General features: G+C 40.3%; 1 protein-coding gene across 7 annotated transcripts in view; it reads left to right on the top strand.

Moving 5' to 3' along the window:
• MAMDC2 (MAM domain containing 2) overlaps positions 1–23,191 on the top strand; it is a 175,575-nt gene that overhangs the window by 95,232 nt on the left and 57,152 nt on the right. For all 7 annotated transcript variants that reach the window (XM_520065.6, XM_016960941.4, XM_016960939.3 and 4 more), the window contains exons 8-9: positions 1,132–1,275; positions 4,536–4,801. In XM_520065.6, coding sequence (XP_520065.2) covers positions 1,132–1,275; positions 4,536–4,801 — 410 coding nt within the window. The remainder of the gene's footprint in view (positions 1–1,131; positions 1,276–4,535; positions 4,802–23,191) is intronic.

A 23,191-nucleotide genomic window follows, 5' to 3' on the forward strand; every position in this document is an offset into this window, starting at 1 on the left:
TTCCTTTTCTCTTTTTTCTTTTAAAATTTTTATGAATGAATTGTGAATTGTGAAGAAGTATATGAATAAACATTCACAGTCATGACAGGAAATTTCTTTTTATTTATTTATTATTATTATTATTATACTTTAAGTTTTAGGGTACATGTGCACAATGTGCAGGTTAGTTACATATGTATACATGTGCCATGCTGGTGTGCTGCACCCATTAACTCGTCGTTTAGCATTAGGTATATCTCCTAATGCTATCCCTCCCCCCTCCCCCCACCCCACAACAGTCCCCAGAGTGTGATGTTCCTCTTCCTGTGTCCATGTGTTCTCATTGTTCAATTCCCACCTATGAGTGAGAACATGCGGTGTTTGGTTTTTGTCTTTGCGATAGTTTACTGAGAATGATGATTTCCAATTCATCCATGTCCCTACAAAGGACATGAACTCATCATTTTTTATGGCTGCATAGTATTCCATGGTGTATATGTGCCACATTTTCTTAATCCAGTCTATCATTGTTGGACATTTTGGGTTGGTTCCAAGTCTTTGCTATTGTAAATAGTGCCGCAATAAACATACGTGTGATGTGTCTTTATAGCAGCATGATTTATAGTCCTTTGGGTATATACCCAGTAATGGGATGGCTGAGTCAATTGGTAATTCTAGTTTTAGATCCCTGAGGAATTGCCACACTGACTTCCACAATGGTTGAACTAGTTTACAGTCCCACCAACAGTGTAAAAGTGTTCCTGTTTCTCCACATCCTCTCCAGCACCTGTTGTTTCCTGACTTTTTAATGATCGCCATTCTAACTGGTGTGAGATGGTATCTCATTGTGGTTTTGATTTGCATTTCCATGGGAGGAAATTTCTTTTGAAGTCGGGTACTTCATTTTTATAATGTGAACAGTGCTCCTTTCTCCCCTCCCTTTAGAAAGGAAAAGAACAATTTTCCTGTCATGTTGAAATGTTGGTTTGATGCTAACCTGTCAGCATGCCCTTTGGGTAAAGATATTTAGTTGTGTTTTACTTCTTCGGTCTCCCCTGGTACAAATGTATATATATAAATATCTGTCAACCAGTTGATGTAGTCCTTTGAGATCTTTGGGACTGTCATTAACTTTGCTTGTCCTTTGCTCAGAACTTCTGTTCAGTGCCGTGGAAGCCAGCTGCAATTTTGAGCAAGATCTCTGCAACTTTTACCAAGATAAAGAAGGTCCAGGTTGGACCCGAGTGAAAGTAAAACCAAACATGTATCGGGCTGGAGACCACACTACAGGCTTAGGTAAATCAGGGATCTGTCTATGTGGGGACATCTTGGGTAGTCGTGAGCTTTATTGGCCATTCCTACTTCACACCTGCAAAGACACCGACTTAAAGAAAAAAGGCAGCTGTGAAGAAGCAAAGACAATCAGTAATCTTGTGTTTGACCATTTTTAAAAATTGGAATTCAAGTTGCCGTGTTAACAAACATATTTGCTAGTTAATTAAACAGGCAAATCCTTGTAAAATATTTTGGAACTCACTTTAGATGCAATACCTTTAAGGAAAAAAATCTGTTGAATTGTATTTATAAGAAATCTCCAGAAGAGACATATTCCTATAGATAAAAAGCAGATTTCAGTGGTTGCCAGGGGCCGTGGCAGAGGGAATAAGAGTGTTTAAGTATGGGGTTGCCTTTGGGTGATGAAAATGATCTGGAACTACATAGTGGTGATGGCTGCACAGCATTGTGAATGCTCAAAATGCCGCTGAATTGTGCACTTTCAAATGGATAAATGGTAAATTTTATACCATGTATATTTTACTATAATTTAAAAAATCTATTGTGAGGGGAAAAGCTATTAAAAAATGTTGAGTGGACACTTGATGGATATATTTACAAGGAGCTTTTTGAAACAGGAGTCTGAGTGCTCCTTGTGTAGGGATTACCTATTAATTCAATGACAGCCTTTGTGGAGCCCAACCCAGTGGAGACAAGTGTGAAGAGCTTGATCTCTAGGAGTTCAGTGTCTCATTCACTTACTCAACACATATTTATATACTGGAGACTGAGGTGAGTTTACCGTGGAGCTGGTGAAGCTTAGGTTCCAGGGCCCCTGCCTTCTACCAGCCTGAGAAAGGCCTTGAAAGAGCCCTCACAATTTTGTGCTTGTAATTTTGTATTCTTTTCTTAGAGGTTGCCTAACCTGTAGAAATAAAGGCCCTACCAAATCTATTCTGACCTTGGGCTGATTAACTGGAAAATCATCTCTAGAGAACCATTTGAATTCTGGGAGCAGTGAACTGATGAAACGGGGAGCTGTTTAGGGACAAAAAGACTCACCATACTCTCAGTTTGTCAATTTTCAAAGTAATAAAACATTCAAGCGGATTAACTCCTGGGGAATACAATAGTGAACGAATCTGAAATGAATCCCACCTTCACTGGCAGACAATCTTTTCAAAGGGCAAGAGAAACATTAGACAAATATATACACAAACAAAACTTATAAGCACAGGTTGTGGTAAGTGCTGTCAGGGAGGAAAAACTTTTCCTCTACCCTCTTGGGTTCCATGTTTGGACCTGAGAATTAAAGTGATGTAAGACAGATTAACAAGAAAAAAATACAAATTTTATTTAATATTTTGACTTGCACTTGGGAGCCTTCATAAAAACAATGAAGACCCAAAGAAGCAGATAGGCCTGAGAGCTTCAACACCATTTTAAACAAAGGATGATAAAATTGCGGAGAAGTAGCAAGACAAAAAAGGGTCAGGGGGCTTAAGTTTCCAGGGGCAGTAAATTGTGGGAAAGTGACTAGGAAATATATGGAGGAAACAATGGAAGATGAGGGTTATGTTAGTAGGTTTGTTTGTACAGATCCATTTTGGTGTCAACTCCCAGTCTTTAGTGACAGAATGTTCTTCCCTTTCTGGCACAGGGAGAACACCTTGTTCACAGGAAATTTTATGACCTGCTTTTAAGTATAATAGAAAAGGGGAGGTCAAAGGATCCTTCCTGCCTCTGCTATTTCTCAAGTGACTTTACCTCAAAATAATCAAAATGCCAAAGTGACATAGTTTGGGTGGCATGTTCTGATCCCCTTCTTTCACAGTAGAAAGAAATGAAGAGTGAGCTCTGAGACAGAATAGAGGGAAGAATCTAATTTGGGTTCAGGATTCAGGGAAATTTTCTCTGAGGGAAGCTGCCATTAGCTGGGAGAGTGGGAGTGACCCAGGCAGAGGGAACAACATCTGTGAAGGCCTCGAATTTGGAAAGAGCTGGTCACACCGCAGAATAGGAAGATCTGTATGGCTGCACCGTGGGGAGGAATGGTGATGAGGAGAATGGAGGAAAATGATGTCAGAGAGGGAGATTCTGGGTGTGGCAGGCCACAGGAAGCATTTGGAATTTTATTATAGATGATATGAGAAGCCACTGAGAGGTTTTAAGCAGAAAAAACACAGATGAAACTGAGGTTTCAAAAAGGTTTTTCTGGCTGTTGTATGGCCATCCATAATAGTCTGCTCAGGCAGCTATAAGAAAATACCACAGACTGGGTGGCTTAAACAACAGACATTATTTCATCACAGTTCTGGAGGCTGTGAGTTCAAAATCAAGGTGCCATCAGGGTGGTTTCTGGTGAGGGGTCTCTTCCTGGCTTGCAGATGGCCACCTTATCCTGTGTCCTCATATGGCCTCTTGGTGTATGGAGGGATAGAGAGCTCTGGCATGTCTTTCTCTTCTTTTGAGTTAAATAACTGGGTAAAACTAAACTGTATACAAAGACTGAGGCACCCAAAAGAAAACTGACAGGAGGAGGAGCAGAAAAAAGAAAGAGAAAAAATAAGGTGTTATTATTTTTTTCTTTTCTGCCCAGGCTTTCCAGGATACACGAACTCATTTTAAATTGACCATGGGGATGGTGGGAGGGGGAGGTTCCTGATCTTATTTTTCTTTATGTTGTTTAGAAGGAATAAAGGAAGAACATAGATCTTTAGCACCTGGGAGGATCCATCTGATGAAAAACCTGCTCTTCAAGGGCAGGTTTAACATTTGACCAAGAGAGGAGTAGGCTCTGCCCAGACACACAAACTTCCACAAAGACTGCCAGGCCAGCCTGAAATCCCACCATCTCTATCGGTCACTAAGGAGATAATAAGGAAAAATCTGCTCTGGGCCTTCCATTCACTATGGTTCAGTCCTCGGAATGTACAATCTAAGTCAGATGGTTGACCCAGGCAGCTGGTATCTCCAAGATGACTTCATCCTTTTTGTTTCATGAAAAGTGTAAATCCTAATTAATGACTGGAATCTGGGCATATTCTATAGAAAATCTGTACTGGTTTATAAAGTTTACTTAGAATTGAATGAGGTATCATTTCAATAGAGGCACATGGATATTTTCTGTCACTTAAGCCACAGACATTAGAAAATGCTTTCTATCATTTAAAGCATAGCTGATAGTCTTAGCCGTCTAATTCTACTTTAATCATATTTTACCACTTGCTAATCTAGATTAGATTATTTTGCATTGCTGATATGCTTTATCTTCTTTGCAGGGTATTACCTGCTAGCCAACACAAAGTTCACATCTCAGCCTGGCTACATTGGAAGGCTCTATGGGCCCTCCCTACCAGGAAACTTGCAGTATTGTCTGCGTTTTCATTATGCCATCTATGGATTTTTAAAAATGAGTGACACCCTAGCAGTTTACATCTTTGAAGAGAACCATGTGGTTCAAGAGAAGATCTGGTCTGTGTTGGAGTCCCCAAGGGGTGTTTGGATGCAAGCTGAAATCACCTTTAAGAAGCCCATGCCTACCAAGGTACAGTAGAGCCAATTTCTCCTGTGTCCATGTTCAGTTGCTGGACTAGTTTTGTGAATGTCCGTCTAGCTGCTGTCAACTGGTGATGTATTATTTTCCTTCTGTTCAGGCCTACGGCCTCACCCTTACACCCTACTCCCAGCCACATACAGGTTAATCCTTCAGTTATTTTCTGTTTTCTGGGTCTCTGAATCACAGCCACCTAGAGAGTTTGCTTTTTGTTTATCTCTTAAATTCCCTAAGACTAATTCAAAGACTGAGAGTACATGAATAGTCCAAGTTCAACAGCTGAACTTTAGTTTGAAACTTTAGTCATAATTCTCTCTCTCTCTTTCTCTTTCCCTCCCTCTTTCTCAAACACACATACACACACTAGCGGGAATGCTAGTATTTTTAAAAGGTGAAATCAGTGAGCCTGGTTCTGCATTGAGGCTTTAAGGTTAACAACCTAAGGCTCTAGCTGAACACAGGATGAGGAAGCTCATTAAAAAATATAGAACCAACACCACCCTAGCCAGAGAGAATTTACATAAGGGAACCGTCAGCATCTGATTTTGATAGAAATGAGAATATAAAAAGAGATCTTTATTACAAGGGGAATGGAAAAGAAAGCTGAAATCTCTCAAGCTTAGCAACTCATAAACTTAAAGAAGTTTTACAGATGCAATAAATTCTGTCAACTGCAACTCAGAATGAAACCTGTGTGGGAAAAATCCATTTTGTTTCAGCCTGCGTCAGTCAATCAGCAAATATCTCTTGAGTATCCTGTCGTGTAAGAAAGGGTCCCAAAGAAAAAATAAGAAAGTGCTATCCTTCAGATAACTCACACAGCGGTAGTTCAATAAACATTGTTGAATGAAGGAAGGAAGGAATGAATGAATGAGTCTATCACATTCAAATCCAGGAGTCACCCAAAGTGCAGGCTCCCCTGGGGAAGCTGCAAACTTGGGGGAACAGTAGAACCTGCACAGACATTCATAGCCCGAACTTCTCTTGGTTACAACCATCTGGATAGAATCATAGCTGTGTCCATCTATAACTTCCTGCCTAAGAAATCTAGTACACCACTCTTATCACAATATTGCCTGGTTACTTTTAGTCCATTACAAAACCCTCCAGGACATCATTAAACTTTACCATGGTTAATCAAAGATCTCTGAAAATCTTTTGTTTCCATTGCTAGGTAAGAAGAAAAACTATTTTCCATTGCTAGGCAGGAATAGCATGGCAACCTCCTTGACTTACTGATTTCTAAAAGAGTTAAACTGATTTCTAATACCTCTAGCAGAGTAGAAGCATCTAAGTTTTACCACAATCTTACAGAAACGGCTTCTTATTATTTGTATGCGAATTAAGTAGATAGTGTTGTTAAGTATTCCTTGCGTGATTTTATCAGTCTTTGATCACCTAACTAAATTGAGCTATATTGCTCAGCTCCCTGGAGGAGAGAGGAAGCAAACAGGTGTTTCTGGTACCATGTTTCTACCCTTAGCTTAGACTCTTGCTCTTTAAGCTCATTGTCTAGACAATATCAAATAATTTTTGAACAAGCCTTTCTTCCTATAAATGTCATCTTATAGATGGACTCTTGCAGCAGCATTATTGAACTTTCCTCTTCGATTTACTAGTACTGGAGAAATCCAAGTTTCTCTGCACTTCTTAGGGATCCCAAAGACCTAACTTGAGTTCCCATTACCAATTATTTAACTCTTACAAGTAGTTATAGTAATACACACACATGCATGCATGTACACACACACATGCACACACATACACACAAGCAAATACCAGAGTCCCACAATCAGGGGTGCACTAGAAAGTAATGGAATCTTCGTTACACTCTATGTCCTATTTTGCTGATTTTTTTAAAGGAGGATAAAATAAGCATTTTATTTATTCATTTGGCTTTGATTTAATTATTTATTTATTTATTTATTCATTCGTTTTCTTTACTCAACCAGTGTTTATTAGGTATATGCTCAGTACAAGGAATATAAAAATGAATGAGGCTCAGATCCTACCCTTGAAGAAGAAGAGATCACAGATGATAGAAGATTAAGATATGTAAGCAACTAACTACCATGCAATGTCATGTAAAGCCCACAGAAGGGCTACATAAAAAGACAGAGGAGTAGTTTTACCAGTTGCTGTAAAAAATAATGACAAATAGAGACCCAGCTGAGCCAGTGTTTAGACGGTTAAAATTCAGGCCATGCTGTATTCTAGAAAACTCCTGCTCATCACTCCACTCACCTCCCCTGACCCTGCTTTATCCTCTATTAACAACATGGGTTGTTTAGGAATCTGCCCATTCCTTTATAGTGAGTCTCTGCTTATACCTGAATTGGTGCACGCCTCCTAGCAGATAAGGGTGCCCCTAGGAATTTGCCCTTTTCTTCTTTGGAGGCCAGCTACCAAGCCGCCCAGCAACTGCACAGTTCCCCACAACCACTTAGGGAAAAATGGATCTAGACCCAGTTGGGGCAGAGAAGTTCTTACAGCACTCAGAAAGAACTAGTCATGGATTCAGCCCCAGTGCAGATGAGGAGACAGTATAGTTTAACACTAGAAAACTCTGGCTACATGTCTCAAAGTGGCCCTTAGTTCTTGGCAGGTCCCTGTTAGACAGAAATAGCTTCTCAGAGAGCAAAAGAACCATTTGACATCCATCATAGAAGCATGCATTGGGTAAGCAGGAAACTAAAGTTCACTTACTTATATAACATATACAGGTAGAAATAAACATACAAAAATATATTTAAGACAAGGGATAAAATGAGAAGTCAGAGTTTCCCTCACTAGTCCCTACTGCTGAACTCAAAATTCCACTTCCAGTCAGGAGTAGTGGCTCACACCTGAAGTTACAACACTCTGGGAGACCGAGGCGAGTCGATCACCTGAGGTCAGGAGTTCGAGACCAGCCTGGCCAACATGGTGAAACCCCATCTCTACTAAAAAAATACAAAAATTAGCCAGGCATGGTGGCACGTGCCTGTAATCCCAGCTACCCATGAAGCTGAGACAGGAGAGTCACTTGAACCCAGGAGGCGGAGGTTGCAGTGAGCCAAGATCACGCCACTGCACTCCAGCCTGGGCAACAGAGCAAGACTCCATCTAAAAATAAATAAATAAACATCAAAACTAACTGCCTCATTTGGCTGGGTGTGGTGGCTCACGCCTGTAATCCTAGCACTTCGGAAGGCCAAGGCAGGCATATCACCTGTGGTTAGGAGTTCGAGACCAGCCTGGCCAACATGGTGAAATTCCATCTCCACTAAAAATACAAAAATTAGTCAGGCTGGGTGGTACACACCTGTAGTCCCAGCTACTCAGGAGGCTGAGGCACAAGAATCGCTTGTGCCACCAGGAGGTGGAGGTTGCAGTGAGCCAAGATCATGCCACTGTGCTCCAGCCTGGGTAACAAAGCAAGATTCCATCTCAAAAAATAAATAAATAAATACATAAATATTTAAAATTCTACTTCCACTTCTTGTTTTTCTGATGGTTTTTCTTCCTCATTCACTGATGGCTTCCTCTATAACTCTAAATATATTTCCACCTCTGTTTCTTGATTCATTAACCTTAGCTGTGTTGGCTGACTCCCTACTATGAAAGAGAAGGAACTTATACTATTCCTTCTGCTTTTCTCTCTCTTCCTCGTAATTTTTAGTTTTGTTTTTATTTTGAACATTTTTCTTGGTTCCCTTTACAACTTTAGTACACTAAACCATTTATTTTTGGATCCATAAACTTTAGACAGTGTCTCTTGACACCCCACCATGTTAAAATGAATAAATCTCCCCCGACCCCGCATTTCCCTTCACCTCTCTAACCCCCTTGACTTCCCAAATTCTCCCAGATATACAATTACTGAACTTTCACATTGTTATGGCATAGAACATTTATATTCCTACAGTTAAGCCTTCTGTGTTTGCTTATTGCATGATTTCCCTATGAGGGCCCCCTTGGCATTTTGAAGAGGACAGTTGTGCCTTTGCAGTGAGAACATTTCTCACCTTACTGGATGTTTAGCATCTGTGATTATTGCAACAACCAAAATTATTTCCACACATTTCCAAATGGCCCTAGAGGTGTCATCCTATCCTTGGATGAGAACCATTGGTCTTTAAATTGAATCTGACAATTGAAATTAAAAACCATCCTCACCTGCCATTCATTCTTGCTCCCCTGCAATCTGTCTCTGTCCAGCAGTAGAGTTATCATGCTGCAACCCTCCTCTGCAGGGACCCTTTGGCTTCCTATTGCTTTTAGAGAAAAGGCATGCTCTAGCATCAGCCACCTCCCCAGGTTTACGTCTTGCATTTTCCATTCTAATCACACTGAGCAATCAGTTCCTGGGACACACTCTGCTCTCTCCTACCTTAGATTATTGCATTCCCTGTTGCCTCTGCCTACACTCTTCTTATTTAGATCTCAGCTTAAACATCACTTCCTCAGAGAATCCTTCTCTGACCCCACTTTCCACTTCTATCCAGCATGGCCAGGTTAGGGTTCCCTGGCATCCTATGCTTCCCCTCCATCATCTTGGAGACAGCATAACATAGTGACTAGGAGAACAGACACAGCAATCTCTCTAGTTTTAAACCCCAAGTCTGCCACTTACTAGCTTTGCAATCAGAGTCAGTTTTCTTAATTTCTCTCTTAATTTTCCATCTGGGACCAAAAACCTAGCAATATACTTGGCACTCAGTTGATGCTCAATAATTGTCTGTTGACTGATTGCCACATTCTGACTTTTGAGCAGGGGTTATTCACCCTTATTAAAATCACCTAGGGAGGGCCAGGCATGGTGGCTCACAACTGTAATCCCAGCACTTTGGGAGGCCGAGACAGGCATATCATCTGAGGTCAGGAGTTGGAGACCAGCCTAGCCAACATGGTAAAAGCCCGTCTCTACTTAAAAATATTTTAAAAGCCAGGCGCGGTGGCTCACGCTTGTAATCCCAGCACTTTGGGAGGCCGAGGCGGGCGGATCATGAGGTCAGGAGATCGAGACCATCCTGGCTAACATGGTGAAACCCCGTCTCTACTAAAAATACAAAAAATTAGCCGGGCGTGGTGGCAGGCACCTGTAGTCCCAGCTACTCAGGAGGCTGAGTCAGGAGAATGGCGTGAACCCGGGAGGTGGATCTTGCAGTGAGTCGAGATTGCGCCACTGCACTCCAGCCTAGGCAACAGAGCAAGACTCCATCTCAAAAAAAAAAAAAATTTTTTTTTTTTTTTAATTAGCCAGGCATGGTGGTGCAAGCCTATAGTCCCAGCTACTCTGGAGGCTGAGGCAGGAGAATTGCTTGAACCCAGGAGGTGGATGGAGGTTTCAGTGAGCCAAGATTTGCACTCCAGCCTGGGTGACAGAGCAAGACCCCATCTCAAAAAAAAAAAAAAAAAGAAATCACCTATGGAGCTTTATAATGCTGATGTCCAAGTGTTACCTCAAACCAAGGAAAGCAGACCCTGAGATGGAGACTTACTTGCAGGAAGTTTATGGGATCACCACTGAAGGAAAGGAAGGAAAGGAAGCAGGATCAGGCAGGGGAAGCTGTCGGGCTGCAGTGCATTCTCAAGGAAGGCCTCAGCTGACCTACAGGGAGCTCTGAAACTGGTGTGGCCTTTCAGAGTTGTCCTGTTTCAGAGCAATGTTGTCTTTATAGTCCCATATTGATTGGTCATTGGATGCTGGCTACCTCAGGAAGAGGGTATTGCCTTGAAATGCCGAGCAACTTTCCACAGATTATTAACAAGCCGAGTGCTGTCCACTGGCTACACTTTCAGCAACTGGGAGACTAAGCCCTTCATTCCTGAAGGATCAGTTGGGCGGTGCATCTACTATACTGATTAGGTCAGAATCTTTTGGTGTGGGGCCTGGGAATCAGTATTTTATAAAGTGCACCAGGGTATTGTAGCATCCAACATAGAGAACTATTGCTCTGAATAACCACAATAAAAGCAAAAAAGAAGAGAGCAATAAGAAAGACCGTGTGTTTCAGGCTCATATGCAGCTGAGCTGCACCGAAACCAGGCATGGTAGCCCAGCAGATTTTGTGGTAGCCAAAGGCCTGTGCAAGGATATGTCTGTGTAGTGTCCCTGCCCAGGTCCCCCACCCTGAAGTGCTGGGAGATGTTCCTGTGACCATACAGCTGGGCAGCAACAGAGTTAGATGAATGGTCTTCCTGCCCCTAGGTAGCTTTTTCATTGTGAGTGACTCAGAAAGCTGGAGTCAGATCAGTAGTCCTCATGTGTACCCTGTAAGCAGGAACCCCTGTCAAGGCTTCAGAGATCAAGAGTTTTCCAGAGCTATGACACCCAAACCTACGCTACTGTTTTCCACATGTGGTTTCTGTCCACAGAGAGTACACGTTTCTCCAAAATTCTTGCCATTGAGAAAGGAGTTTTAAGTCACAGAGCACCCAAATAAGCATACGGCCAACACTTGTCAGGTGTCACAGTCTGTCTGGAAGCTTCATATTGGCTGTTGTGGGTGGTTTAATAACTCAGTATTGACTTTACTTCCAAACTGATGACAGTTTAACAGATTTTTCTGAGCCTATTGAGCTTAGCATACATTTTGTATTAGTTGGAATTTCTAATGACTGAGTCCTGAAATGAACTTGCTGGAACTTCTAGAAGGTTCAGAATTCAACCTGGGTCAGAACAAGGCACAAGCTGGCTGTTTATCAAGTACCTACTTTGTGCTGGGCAGCACATGCTCTCTGTTCAGTCCTTAATACGCTACAGTAACACCAAATTTAGGTGAAGAAACTGAAGTTTCAGGAAATTTAAATAGTTTGATTCTTCCTGTTTCCTTGCCACTTTTCCCTAAATTCCAGACGAAACCCTTCAGTGACACCCCTAAAATTCATCTCAAACATGTCTACTTCTCTCTCTCCAGCCACCACCCTAGTCTAAGCCACCATCATTTCTTACTTAAATGACTTCAATATCTTCGTAGCTGGATCTTCTCTTCCATCTTACTCTCTCTATACTCCAGAGAGAGAGAGAGAGAGAGAGAGAGACGCAGCAGCCAGAATCATTTCTTTGAAACGGGAATCAAATCTTGGACCTCCCCTGCGTGAAACTGTTCTATGGCCTTCAGAATAAAGCTTCATCCCATACTGTGGTTTTTGAGGTCCTGCACAGTTGGATCACTGCCCACTTTGCTGGCTTCATCTGCCTTCATTCTGCCACATTCATAGAGTCCCACAGTTCACATAGTTAGTGGGCCTTCTCTCTGTTCCTTGAGTCCCAAGGCCTTTCCTAGCCCAGGGCCAGTGCTCTGCACAGGGGGTGCCTCCTGCCCTAGCCATTCCCATATCAAGCTGGCTCCCATGCTTTTGTCCCAGGTCAAGTGCTTCCTCTCAGAAAGGAACATTCCTGACTGCCGCCCAGTTTATAACCACTTTCCTCATACCCAGATTACTCCCCATTAGTTTGCCCAGTTTATTTTGTGTATAACATCCAAATCTGAAATGATCTCATTTGTTTATTTGTTACTTGTTTATTGTCCATCTCTTTTCCTGTGAAAATATAGCCTTCATGAGGACAGGGACCTTGTCGGTCTTGTTCATCTCTGTATCCACAGCATCTAGCACTGTGCCCTGGTACAAAGTAGGTCATCAGTAAAATTCTGTTCAATAAATTTTGTTTGGTACCTATGTGGTCAATGAATGAATAAAAGAATGAATGGGTGGACTTTCTAGGGTTGGGAAGTGGCAGAGCTGGGGTCTGAATCATGGTCTAGTCAACTTTGAAGCCTGCCTTTTAGTGCAGGGTATCTGGGTGGTCAAGGTCTCTCTCCAATCTTAGGGAAGGCCTGTTCTTGTGCACCTGGAGAAAATGAGGCTCTTCAAGCCTGCCTTGGGGTGTAGGCACCTTTTGTTATTTAATTCTCACAGTACTCCTGTGAGGGAAGTAAAGTATTTCTTTTCAGTGTCCTTGACATTTTAGAATGCAGTCTAGCTTAAGGTCCCCCAGATGATCTAGTAGAAATGAACGCCTAAACTGAGAGCCTGGCACACATGTGTCACCTGCCTATGCTTTGTGACCTCTGAACCCATTTCTAAAGCATGTCAGGTATGATTCTTGAGGGCCCAACTCAAAGACAATACGTGCCTTCATGAACATTATTTCCACCTCTCAGTGAGTTGTCACATGTGACCAGAGCTGAGGTGAGTGAGCAGCGGCCCGCACAGAACTGTAAAGAAGTCCAGCCTTTCAGCTTCTCTCCAGTTATTTCCCTCACTCCTGATGCCTGCCTTCTGCCTCCCCTGTGCCTTTCTGATGGCCTCCCACTCTGGATGTTGCTTTACCTTGCTTTCTCCTATTTGTAGTTATCCAACCTGTTTTAAGGACAATGGGCTGCTTATTAATAACCCCTTGCTGTCTTCCCTGGGTAGTTTAATCTTTGGCAGAAACTATAGGGATGAAGCAATGCTAAGAGTTTCCCTCAGACCATTCTAGCAAAGTAGCCTTATGGACAGATTCTGTGTGATATTATCACAGCCTCCAACAACAGAGGCTAGGCTGTTGTTGAACACTCTCCAGCACTTCATTTGATGCCACAGCTCCCTAGGAAGGAAAGCAGTCCAGCGCCATTTAACAGATGAGGAATGCTCAGGCAGAAAATTAAGGACATTGTTCAACATTACACAGCTATTAAGTGGCTGAACTGAGAAGCAGATCCAGGTCTTTTTGACTCCAGAATTGATGCTTTTTACACTAAGCCTAGTGTAAAAAGCCTCCCAGCCCTCGCCTGGCTAACATCAAAAGTGTAGGATCAGGTCCAGCCCTAACTCTCAGGATTCCTGAAAAAAATTTGGACTTTATTTTTAACCTTCTGGTGTTCTAGTTTAGAAATAACTTTGGCTCCTAGGAGGGGTCAAATTTCAGGGTGCTTTAATGTAGACAAAGGAAAGCTGTGGGTTAGAGGAAAATGTAGCATAATGCATAAGACATAGTGCCATTGCTGGCACTAATGGCATTATAGTTTGAGCTAGTTATGTAACCTTCCTGAGCCTTCCTTTTCTTTCATGTGTAAAATGGGTATACCAGGAGTATAGCCATATATCCATAGTATCTGGTAAAGCTCAAAGGCAATGCATCATATAAAGTTCTTAGCATATAAAGTTATTAGCATAGTACCCACACATATCATTTATTAAATTTAGCTGAGCAGAGAGAAAAAGACTAATGAATGTTTTTTTCTTAGTCCTGATCCCCATAAGGTTTTATAGACAACATCTCTTTAATACGTGGATAATTCTACACCTGATTTTTGCTCTGAAGTTCTTTAAACTAAAAATCAGGTCAGAATTAAACCTTTATTTTAATAAGATGATACTTTCTTAAAGAAATGGCTGCTTTTATACAATTATAAACAGTTTACAATAATAAAACTTTATTTAATGTTTTAAGAAACGTTTTGAAAAAGGATGAATCATGAAATGGTCCTCTGGATCTGTTTTTCCTCTTTATGAAATAGAGAGCAGGTAATCAACAGTTACATTGAGACTTTCACACATTAAGGAGGATAATGAGGAGAGAGAACAATTCAGTCCAAAACACTTTTCCTAAAGGCCAAATATTAGGAAAGACTAGAGAGTGAGTGTCAGAAATTCCATAACAATGGACACAAACATTAGCCCTTATATATTCAAATCCTTAGTTTATCTTTATGCTTGGTCACCCATGGTAGCATACATATTAGATCCTGCAACGCCTTCTGGCCTGAAGCTAGCCTTTCCTTTAACAAAGATCGTTCAGTGGTCTGTTAATTAGAAGCACTGGGAGGAACTCGATATTGAGTTCATTAAATATTTCTTTTGGAGAAAAATCGTTAAACAGTCCATAAATGAAAATGACTAAAGGCATTCCATTTCACTGGGATCAGGCTTAATAATCAGCCCAGCAGTCATTAAAATCTTCATGGTAAATCCTTTTAAGTCTGTATCTTTACTCTGTCATAGGACTGAAAAAAAAAACTTCAAAGTCATTTATGTATTTGGGAGAAAGCCCCCATCCAACCAGTTTTTAAAAATATAAATACATATTTTTTTTTCACTAGGTGAGAATCTTGTGTCAGCCCTTCTCATCTTATGTCTCATGGAGCACAAATGCCTTGAGATATTCCATTGAAAAAGAGTTCTGTTGTCAGATGAGTTTGCAGAACTTGGCAGACTGGATCTCTACTCCACACACATGAAGATTCACAAAGCACAGTGACATATTAGAAACTCTCAGTAAGGTCGACATTAAAGAATCCAGTTTAACCTTGTTAAAGGGTGGCAATTTTCTCAAAGCAATTAACCTAGAACCCTTGTCTTGTATAGCACCTATCACCATCATACTACTCTCATAGCACTTAATGCATTATGTTGAAATTGTACTTACCTGTCTCGTTAAATCAGATGTAAGCTTCTGGAGAATACGGCTCCATGTTTTTTGTTTTGTTTTGTTTTTTTAATTCCTAACATCAAGGCAATTTCTGGAACAGAGTGGGTTCTCCTGTTAGTAACCCACTAAATAGTTAAGACAGAAAACTATACTATCAATGAATAGGTGTTGATGGTAAGGAAGAACATAATTCCATCAAAGGAAAAAGGAAGATTAAATGTTTCTGCCTTTGGCTAAGATAAACTATAATCCCTTATAGCATAGCACCTGAGCAATTTGTCCCACAAGGAATTTTAGTGTCAATACTTAAAACCAGGAATACCTGGCTAGAGTGAATATTAAGACATTTATGGTATGCTGAGTCCGATTTGGAACAATTTTTTTTTTTTTTTTTAGACAGGGTCTCTGTTGCCCAGGTTGGAATGCAGTGGCACGATCATGGTTCACTGCAGTCTCCACCTCCTGGGCTCAAGCAGTCCTCCCACCTCAGCTTCCCAAGTAGCTGGGGTGCAGAGCCAGCTAATTTATTTTTCATTTTTTGCAAAGACAGGGTCTCACTAAGTAGCTCAGGCTGGTATGAACTCCTGGCCTCAAGCTCTCCTCCCACCTCAGCCTCCCAAAGTGCTGGGATTACAGGCGTGAGCCACCGTGCTTGGCCTGTTTTGGAACTTTTTATGATGGTATTTACTAAAACCAAGAACTGTGATTCTTCCCTTTGAAACAGCTTCCCATTCTTAAACTGTGCCTTTTCCTATTCCCAAGAACCTAAATCAAGTTTTACCAGCCCCCATGCAAATCCCAATCCTTTCCCTGCCCCACAACACAGCTTATCCAGCCTCCATTCTGCGATCATGGTCAGTGATGCGGTTGCTTCCACGTCATACCCTCCCCACCTGCAGGTCTTCCTGGCTTCTCCACCTTGGTCCTCCTAATGCCTGGAAACCCAGGGTAGCTTTCATCTTTACCCCAGTCTTCTCAGCACAGCTGGAGAAAATAATCTAATAATCTAATCTCCACTGTCCCCTCCATTCTGCTGGGAAAGCCTTTTATGCATCTCATCTCTTGTTGACTTTTCCTCATCCCCCATCCCAGATATTCAGGTCTATTTTCACTCGCAAATTTCCAACTTGACCCTCCCTGCCTCATTCTTAGGATGTGATCTCATGGGTTCATCTCCCAAAGGATAAAGGCATCCAACACAAGCTCCTTCAGTTCTGTTCCTCTCTGAATCTTCACCTGCCTCTCTTCATCTCCTGATCAATCTGACAAAGAAAGTATTATCCTTGCTCTTCGTCAAAACCAACCTGCCCATCTAGGCATTTGATCTCACCTTCCTGCCTCCTCTGGGAACTTATTTCATAAATTATTCCCTCTCTCGTAAATCTTCAATCTCCATTAGTCCTTTGCATACTGCCAATATATGTTAGTCTCCTGCATTCAACACCAATGAACAATAAACCTTCCTTTCATCTCAGTACCCATTTAAGTTGCCAATCCCTCCCATTCCTTCAGCCTCCAAACTTCTGGAAAGACGTATCTTCAATTATTGTCTTCACTCCAGTGTGGCTTCTCATTCCTCAAATCCTTGTCTTCTGCCCTCTGCCTTCCTCCTCCAATGCTCCCTCAGCGTTTATCAACAGCAAAGTATATCTCATTGATCTTGTTGCAGAAATCATTATACATACCCAGGAAAGTCCTATGCTTCTCTCAATGTCTACCTCAAATGCCTCTTCCTCTTTGAATCTTTTATAAGTCGTTGACTTGGGTTTTACTTGTTGGAATGGTATTTGTGTAATGAAGGAGCTCTAGTTCAGGAATATAAAGAGTTGCCCTGACTCTAGCATTTACTATGTAAATCAGAATGTCATGTCACCTTTCTATGAAACAAGGACATGTTTTAAAATGACTTCTAGGTCTCTTCTACCTCCTGTTATATTTTTGGCATCTTAATAGCAGAAACTGTGTTTTAACATTGTGCAACATGGTTCTTGTTGGTAGTTTTCTCTACTCCTTCATTTTCTCTTACAAAAATCTTTCCCTTTTAGGAAAAAAAAAGTTGAAATTTAAGTCTTTGATTCAAATTTCCACTTTTAAAATCTTTTTAACTATGCCCTTACAGAATGACAATATGACTACATGTAAAATACCTAGGGTTCTGAAATTTTAAAGGCAGCTCTAGAAGTTCACTCAAATAGAAGAGCAAGTCTAGAAAGTTTCTGTAGAGATTTATAAATAGTTGGCTATCTAACAGCCAGACACCCTGCTATAAAGAGATTAAGGAAGCAGAAAACCAATGTGTAGACAAGATACATGAGAGGAGGTGAATTTCCTATCACATTTCATGATGTCTGGGAACACTGGAAGAGAACTGCTTCAGGATATTAATGTCCCAGCATTATTAAAGCAGAGCAGCTGAGAGCAAAGTAGAAATAGAAAGGTCATTAATTACTGACAAGATAATCAACACATTATAGAGCAGATTAAGGTGGCTTTGTACACAGAACAAGGAAAATTATACTGTCAAGTGGAATAAGTTTTCATGTCAAAGAATAAGGAGCTAAGTATGGAAAAGGAACCTACTCTTGAGTTTTTCAAGCTAAACTCAGCATCATTTGTGAGTTCACGAATTCTACATTGCTTTAAATATGAGTAAGGCAGGCTGAGATACTCTTGTTTTCCTTCTATTTCATTTCCTTTCAGTTATTTGTTGAGACCTTCTGTGTTTCATGCCAACTTATGAGAAAATTGCTGGGAAGATAGATTAGCACAACTGGTAGTTGCTGACACATACTTTACACGAACATAGTGTTTATGTCAGTCCATTCTTTCATGACTTTTCTGAGTAATTTCATGGAACATTGTTGGATCAGCAATTTGTTCTCCCAGCAATATGGAGACATCCGAAAAGACAGACCAGGCATTCTTTCCCTATAGTTTTACTAATAAGCTTAATTAGGCAAACATTTATTCCAAAGTTTGTTTATGAACCTGAAAATACCACTTCCCTTCCCCACTTCCAAACTTCTATCTTGTGAATATTTCACAGCCTTACAATCATTGCATTTTAAAGAAATATTTTCCCAAATTCTAGGTGATGCCACATTATTTTTTGATGCTCGCATTGAGATTCTCTGGGGATCCTCTGGTTTTCTGAGCTCATAGACCAAATAAGTATTTGCTGGCCTCTAGAGCTATAAGCTCAACTCATGCAATTAGAAATTGACAATTCACACATTAATAAAGACTCTCTAATTTCACCAGAGGAAACATACCTTATTTCCTTTTGCATAGATATGCCTACCTTTCCCTCCTCCTCTTGTATGTCTTTCTCTGGATATTTGCTGCACTATCTGTTTAGTACTTACTTCTAGTAGAAGTCTCTCTCCAGTGAGTCCACAAATCACTTCCCTCTGGCATATCCCACCACATCACTGACAGTCCATGAGCATTTACTTTTGTTTAGTATCAGGTTACATGTGTATCTATACGATGCTCAAAGATAAATTACTATTTGTGGCCCTCCCATTTCATCTCAATCTTCAAACCAAGACATTTGGTTCTGCTTTATTCAAATGAGGAATGCCACATAAACAAATCTGAAAGGCAAATGTCAAGTCAGAGGGGGAAAAAAAGGTTGCAACATATGCAACAAAGTCTTAATACATTTAAAATAAATATATAAATCTAATAAATCAATAAGCCAAAGGTAAACTAAGCAATAGGAAAGTGGATAGGATATATACAGGCAAATCAGAAAAAAAGAAATATAACCAGAAAATAAATGCACAAATACACCCAACCTCATTATAATCAAAGACATTATGTTTTTAGACAGGGTCTTACTCTGTCACCCAGGCTGGAGTCCAGTGGTGTGATCATAGCTCACTGTAACCTTGACCTCTGCAAGGTCAGGTGATCCTCCCACCTCAGCCTCCCAAGTAGCTGGAACTACAGGTGTGCACCATCATGTACAGCTAAGTTTTGCATTTTTTGTAGAAATGGGGTCTCACTATTACCCAGCTTGTCTCAAACCCCTGGGCTCAAGCGATCCACCCATGTATGACCTCCCAAAGTGCTTTACAAGTGTTAGCCAACACACCCAGCCAAAGAAATCTTAAAAGTAATGAAATAATACATTTGTCTATCAAAATATTTTAAAAACATAATACCCTGGAGTATGATGTTTATATTAATTGCTGTATTTATACTGTACACTGTTTGTATTGTTCAATTTATGAATTAAAACATAAATCTTTCACTTTAGATGCATGTATAAATATATATACCCATTTATATATATATATATATATATATATATATATACACATATTTGGGTCTAAAGTGAAATATTTATTTTTAAATATATATAATATGTACATATATACATATAAATGTTTTCTGGTCTAAGTGAAAGATTTATTTTTCAATATATGTACTATACATATGTATACATATTAACGTTTTCTAAAGTGAAAAAATTTTTAATTGATAATTGAATAAATACATTCAAATGTACTTATATATGTATATACAGTCATGTATCACTTAATGATAAGGATACATTCCAAGAAATGTGTTTGTTAGGCAATTTTGTCCTTGTGAGGACATCATAGAATATTTATACAAACCTAGATGGTATAGCCTACTACACACCTAGACTGTATGGTATAGCCTATAGATCCTGGGCTTTAAACCTACACAGCATGTTATTGTATTAAATAATGGCAACAGTTACAACACAATGGTAAGTATTTTTGTATCTAAACATATCTAAAGAGACAGAAGTACAGTAAAAATATGGTAGTATAATCTTATGGAACTACCATTGTACATGCAGTCCATCATTGACTGGAATGTCATTATGCAGTGCATGACTGTATATGTATATATGTAAACATATATGTGTGCATGCATAATACACACACACACACACACACACACACGTATAACATTACCCTGGAAAGGTGAGGATGCAAGGAAATAAGGATTATCATGTGCTCTTATATGAGGGTAAATTGGCACAATGTTTTAATAACAATTTAATTACATGAATAAAAAAGGAAGCGCTCAAACATGCATACTTTACTACATAACAATTCTACATCTAGGGATTTATCATAAGGAAATAATCATGGTTATGCACAAAGATTTAGCTGTAATCATTCATTCCAGTAATATTTATAATACTGAGAGAGTGGAAACTACCATATTGTCTGTTATTAGGGGTTGGTTAAATAAGTGTGGCATAGGTTAAAAAGGGGTAAGAGTTATGTAAGCTTTAAACTGCAGCTCTTCTTCACTTCATGGATCTACACTTTGGCTTGGGAATCAATGAAAATCAGGCTAATTGCCTCTATGTCTCAGAGGTGGGTAGGGCAAAGTCAGCATTCTTACTAGCAGAGGATTGCTAAAAGTGCTTGCTGTCTTCTTCAGGCCCAGGAGGGGTTCATCTAGAGCAGAGTGAGCCCTTGAGAGGCAAGAGGAGGACCTAGATTCTTCCTTTTTGCTGTTTGTGGATTGCATTCTATAAATCTATCTTCTGGCAGGACTGACCTTTTTGTAACTCCAAGTGAGCCACAACAATGACTCCAATTATAATGCCTATTCTTGGACATGACAATTAAATTGGTCTTTACATTTTATTACATTACATTTGTCAGGGCAGTGTTTGACCAGAAGAACTCCCTATGGGAGGTGGGCCAGAGAGAAACCACATTGTATTTTTAGCCCAGCACTGATTTTTTTTACACAAAATCACAGGCAGCCCGGAGGCCTATTAGAAATCACCAGACTGGCTGGGCACAGTGACTCACACCTGTAATCCCAGCACTTTGGGAGGGTGAGGCAGACAGATGACTTGAGGCCAGGAGATCAAGACCAGCCTGGCCAACATGGTAAGACCCTGTCTCTACTAAAAGTAAAAAAATTCGCAAGGCATGGTGGCGCATGCTTGTAATCCCAGCTACTCAGGAGGCTGAGATACGAGAATCCCTCGAATCCAGGAGGGAGAGGTTGCAGTGAGCCGTGATTGCGCTACTGCACTCTAGCCTGGGCAACAGAGGGAGACCCTGTCTCCAGAAAAAAAAAAGAATAAAAAACAGAAGTCACCAGATGGTCACCTGCCCTCTTGAGGAGTACATGTAAAAATCAGGAAGGCATTTGCACCTATTTTCCTTCAGTGATAATGAAAGCTTTATGGGGTAATTAAATATAATAATGTCTTCATTATTAGGGTGGGGAATTAGAGACTAAAACATTAAAAATGATGTCATCTTAGCTTTGTCTAATGTTCATTTTTTTCAGAGGTTTTTCTCATTTATTTTCCACTTGCATCTTCAACATTAATTGTGTAGGATTAGTCTTCTCTGTCCCACCATGAAAAGAACATGAACTTTGTAATCAGACACACTTTGCTCTCAAAACAAGGGGGAAAAGTGAAAATGGGTGCAAGTGAAGATAAGGGTGTAGATGTGGATGTCGGAGAAGCTGTGAGCATTCTTTTTGGGGGGCCTACATTTTCAGTGCAGAGCAGGGCAGTGATGTCTTCGGCTAAGGGCGAGAAGGACGTGGCTGAGGTGAGGGAAGAGCTGCTGTGGAAAGGAGGAGATACTATGGCTGGTTCGACATTAGCCAGTTCTGAAAATCAGCCACAATCTATGTAAGAGTCAGGTTCCTGTGCTGAGTTACCAAAATACTCCATCAACAAACGTAAGGCAAAATGACAGGAAGCTTGTTGTAAACACAAGTCAAAGAAATGTTTGGTCCCATGCTATTAACTGGGGAGTTGCATCATGTCTCTCAGAATCGTATTTTAAGATACCTAAAGCAAAATAGGGAAAATGAGGGGGCTGTATAATGAAATACATTCTATCAGGGATCAGGAAGGGGTGTAATGTTTCATACCCGAGTCTGCAACTGGCTGTTGTGTGAGCTGCTATCACAGGCTCTCTGGACCTGTTCTTCATTCTAAAAAATAGCTGATTCTGTGGTCCCTTCTGGAACCTCCCCTCCCCTTACAGTGGCCTAAAGATCAGAAAATAAAGCAGATTTCTGAAATCTTTGAGTTGAGAGATTTGGATGTTTACCATCCAAATAGCAATGAAAAAGTTCAGCTACAGGCCTGTATTCTATCACAGTGTGGTCCCTAGCCCAGACCTGAAGGCTCCTGGGAGCAGAAAGACTTTCACACTGAGAAAAGCTGGAAGCTGCTTGATCTCTGTCGCTTCTAAGAGCCAAAAGTTGAATTAAATCAGATGGGTCTTTTAAAAAAGAAAAAACTAACCAGATGGGTCCTTTAAGAAAAAAAGTATTGGTCAGCTAAAAACTTATTTAAAAACACATGGTCATTCTGCCTTTTGTGGGAGATGAAGACCAAATATAGTATCTGCAGCAGGCATGCTTTTGCAGTTTTGCAGCTATTTCTCAAAACAGTGCTAGGTTCTAAGAATGCTAAAGCCTCACACTTACTTTTCTAGATAAAGCTTCACTTAGTCTGCCTTCAGGGATTTGTAATAATTTCATCCATTTTGCCAAGTATCTCAATATTGAAAAATTTTAAAAACTCTATTACAACTTATTGTCAAACAGTTAAATGAACGCAATTACGTCGTATAGTATATCTTACAGATGTGTCAATAGCATCTTAATGAAGGGCTCTGGAATTTCACTGACTGGATTATAGTAATTTTGTGAATAATTATGCCACCAACTCTGTAGTTGTCATAACCAAATTTATCTGTGCAAATGATTTCAAAAGATTTTAACCTCATCAGAAGAAAAGTTAAATTTAACTCAAAATCAAACCATCTGGGAAATTGTTGAGGTCTACCACTTATAATAAGAACTTAACTAGGTTCATTTTGTGAAAATGGGTAAGTTATGATATTGTTGGCACAGGACTGAAATGTTTCTATCCAAATATAGAAGGCAATTTCTGGAAGCTATCATTTACATGCTAATTACAGGCCTAAATGGGGCCA

Source organism: Pan troglodytes, chromosome 11 (genome assembly GCF_028858775.2).
Source record: "Pan troglodytes isolate AG18354 chromosome 11, NHGRI_mPanTro3-v2.0_pri, whole genome shotgun sequence".
NCBI lineage: Eukaryota > Metazoa > Chordata > Mammalia > Primates > Hominidae > Pan > Pan troglodytes.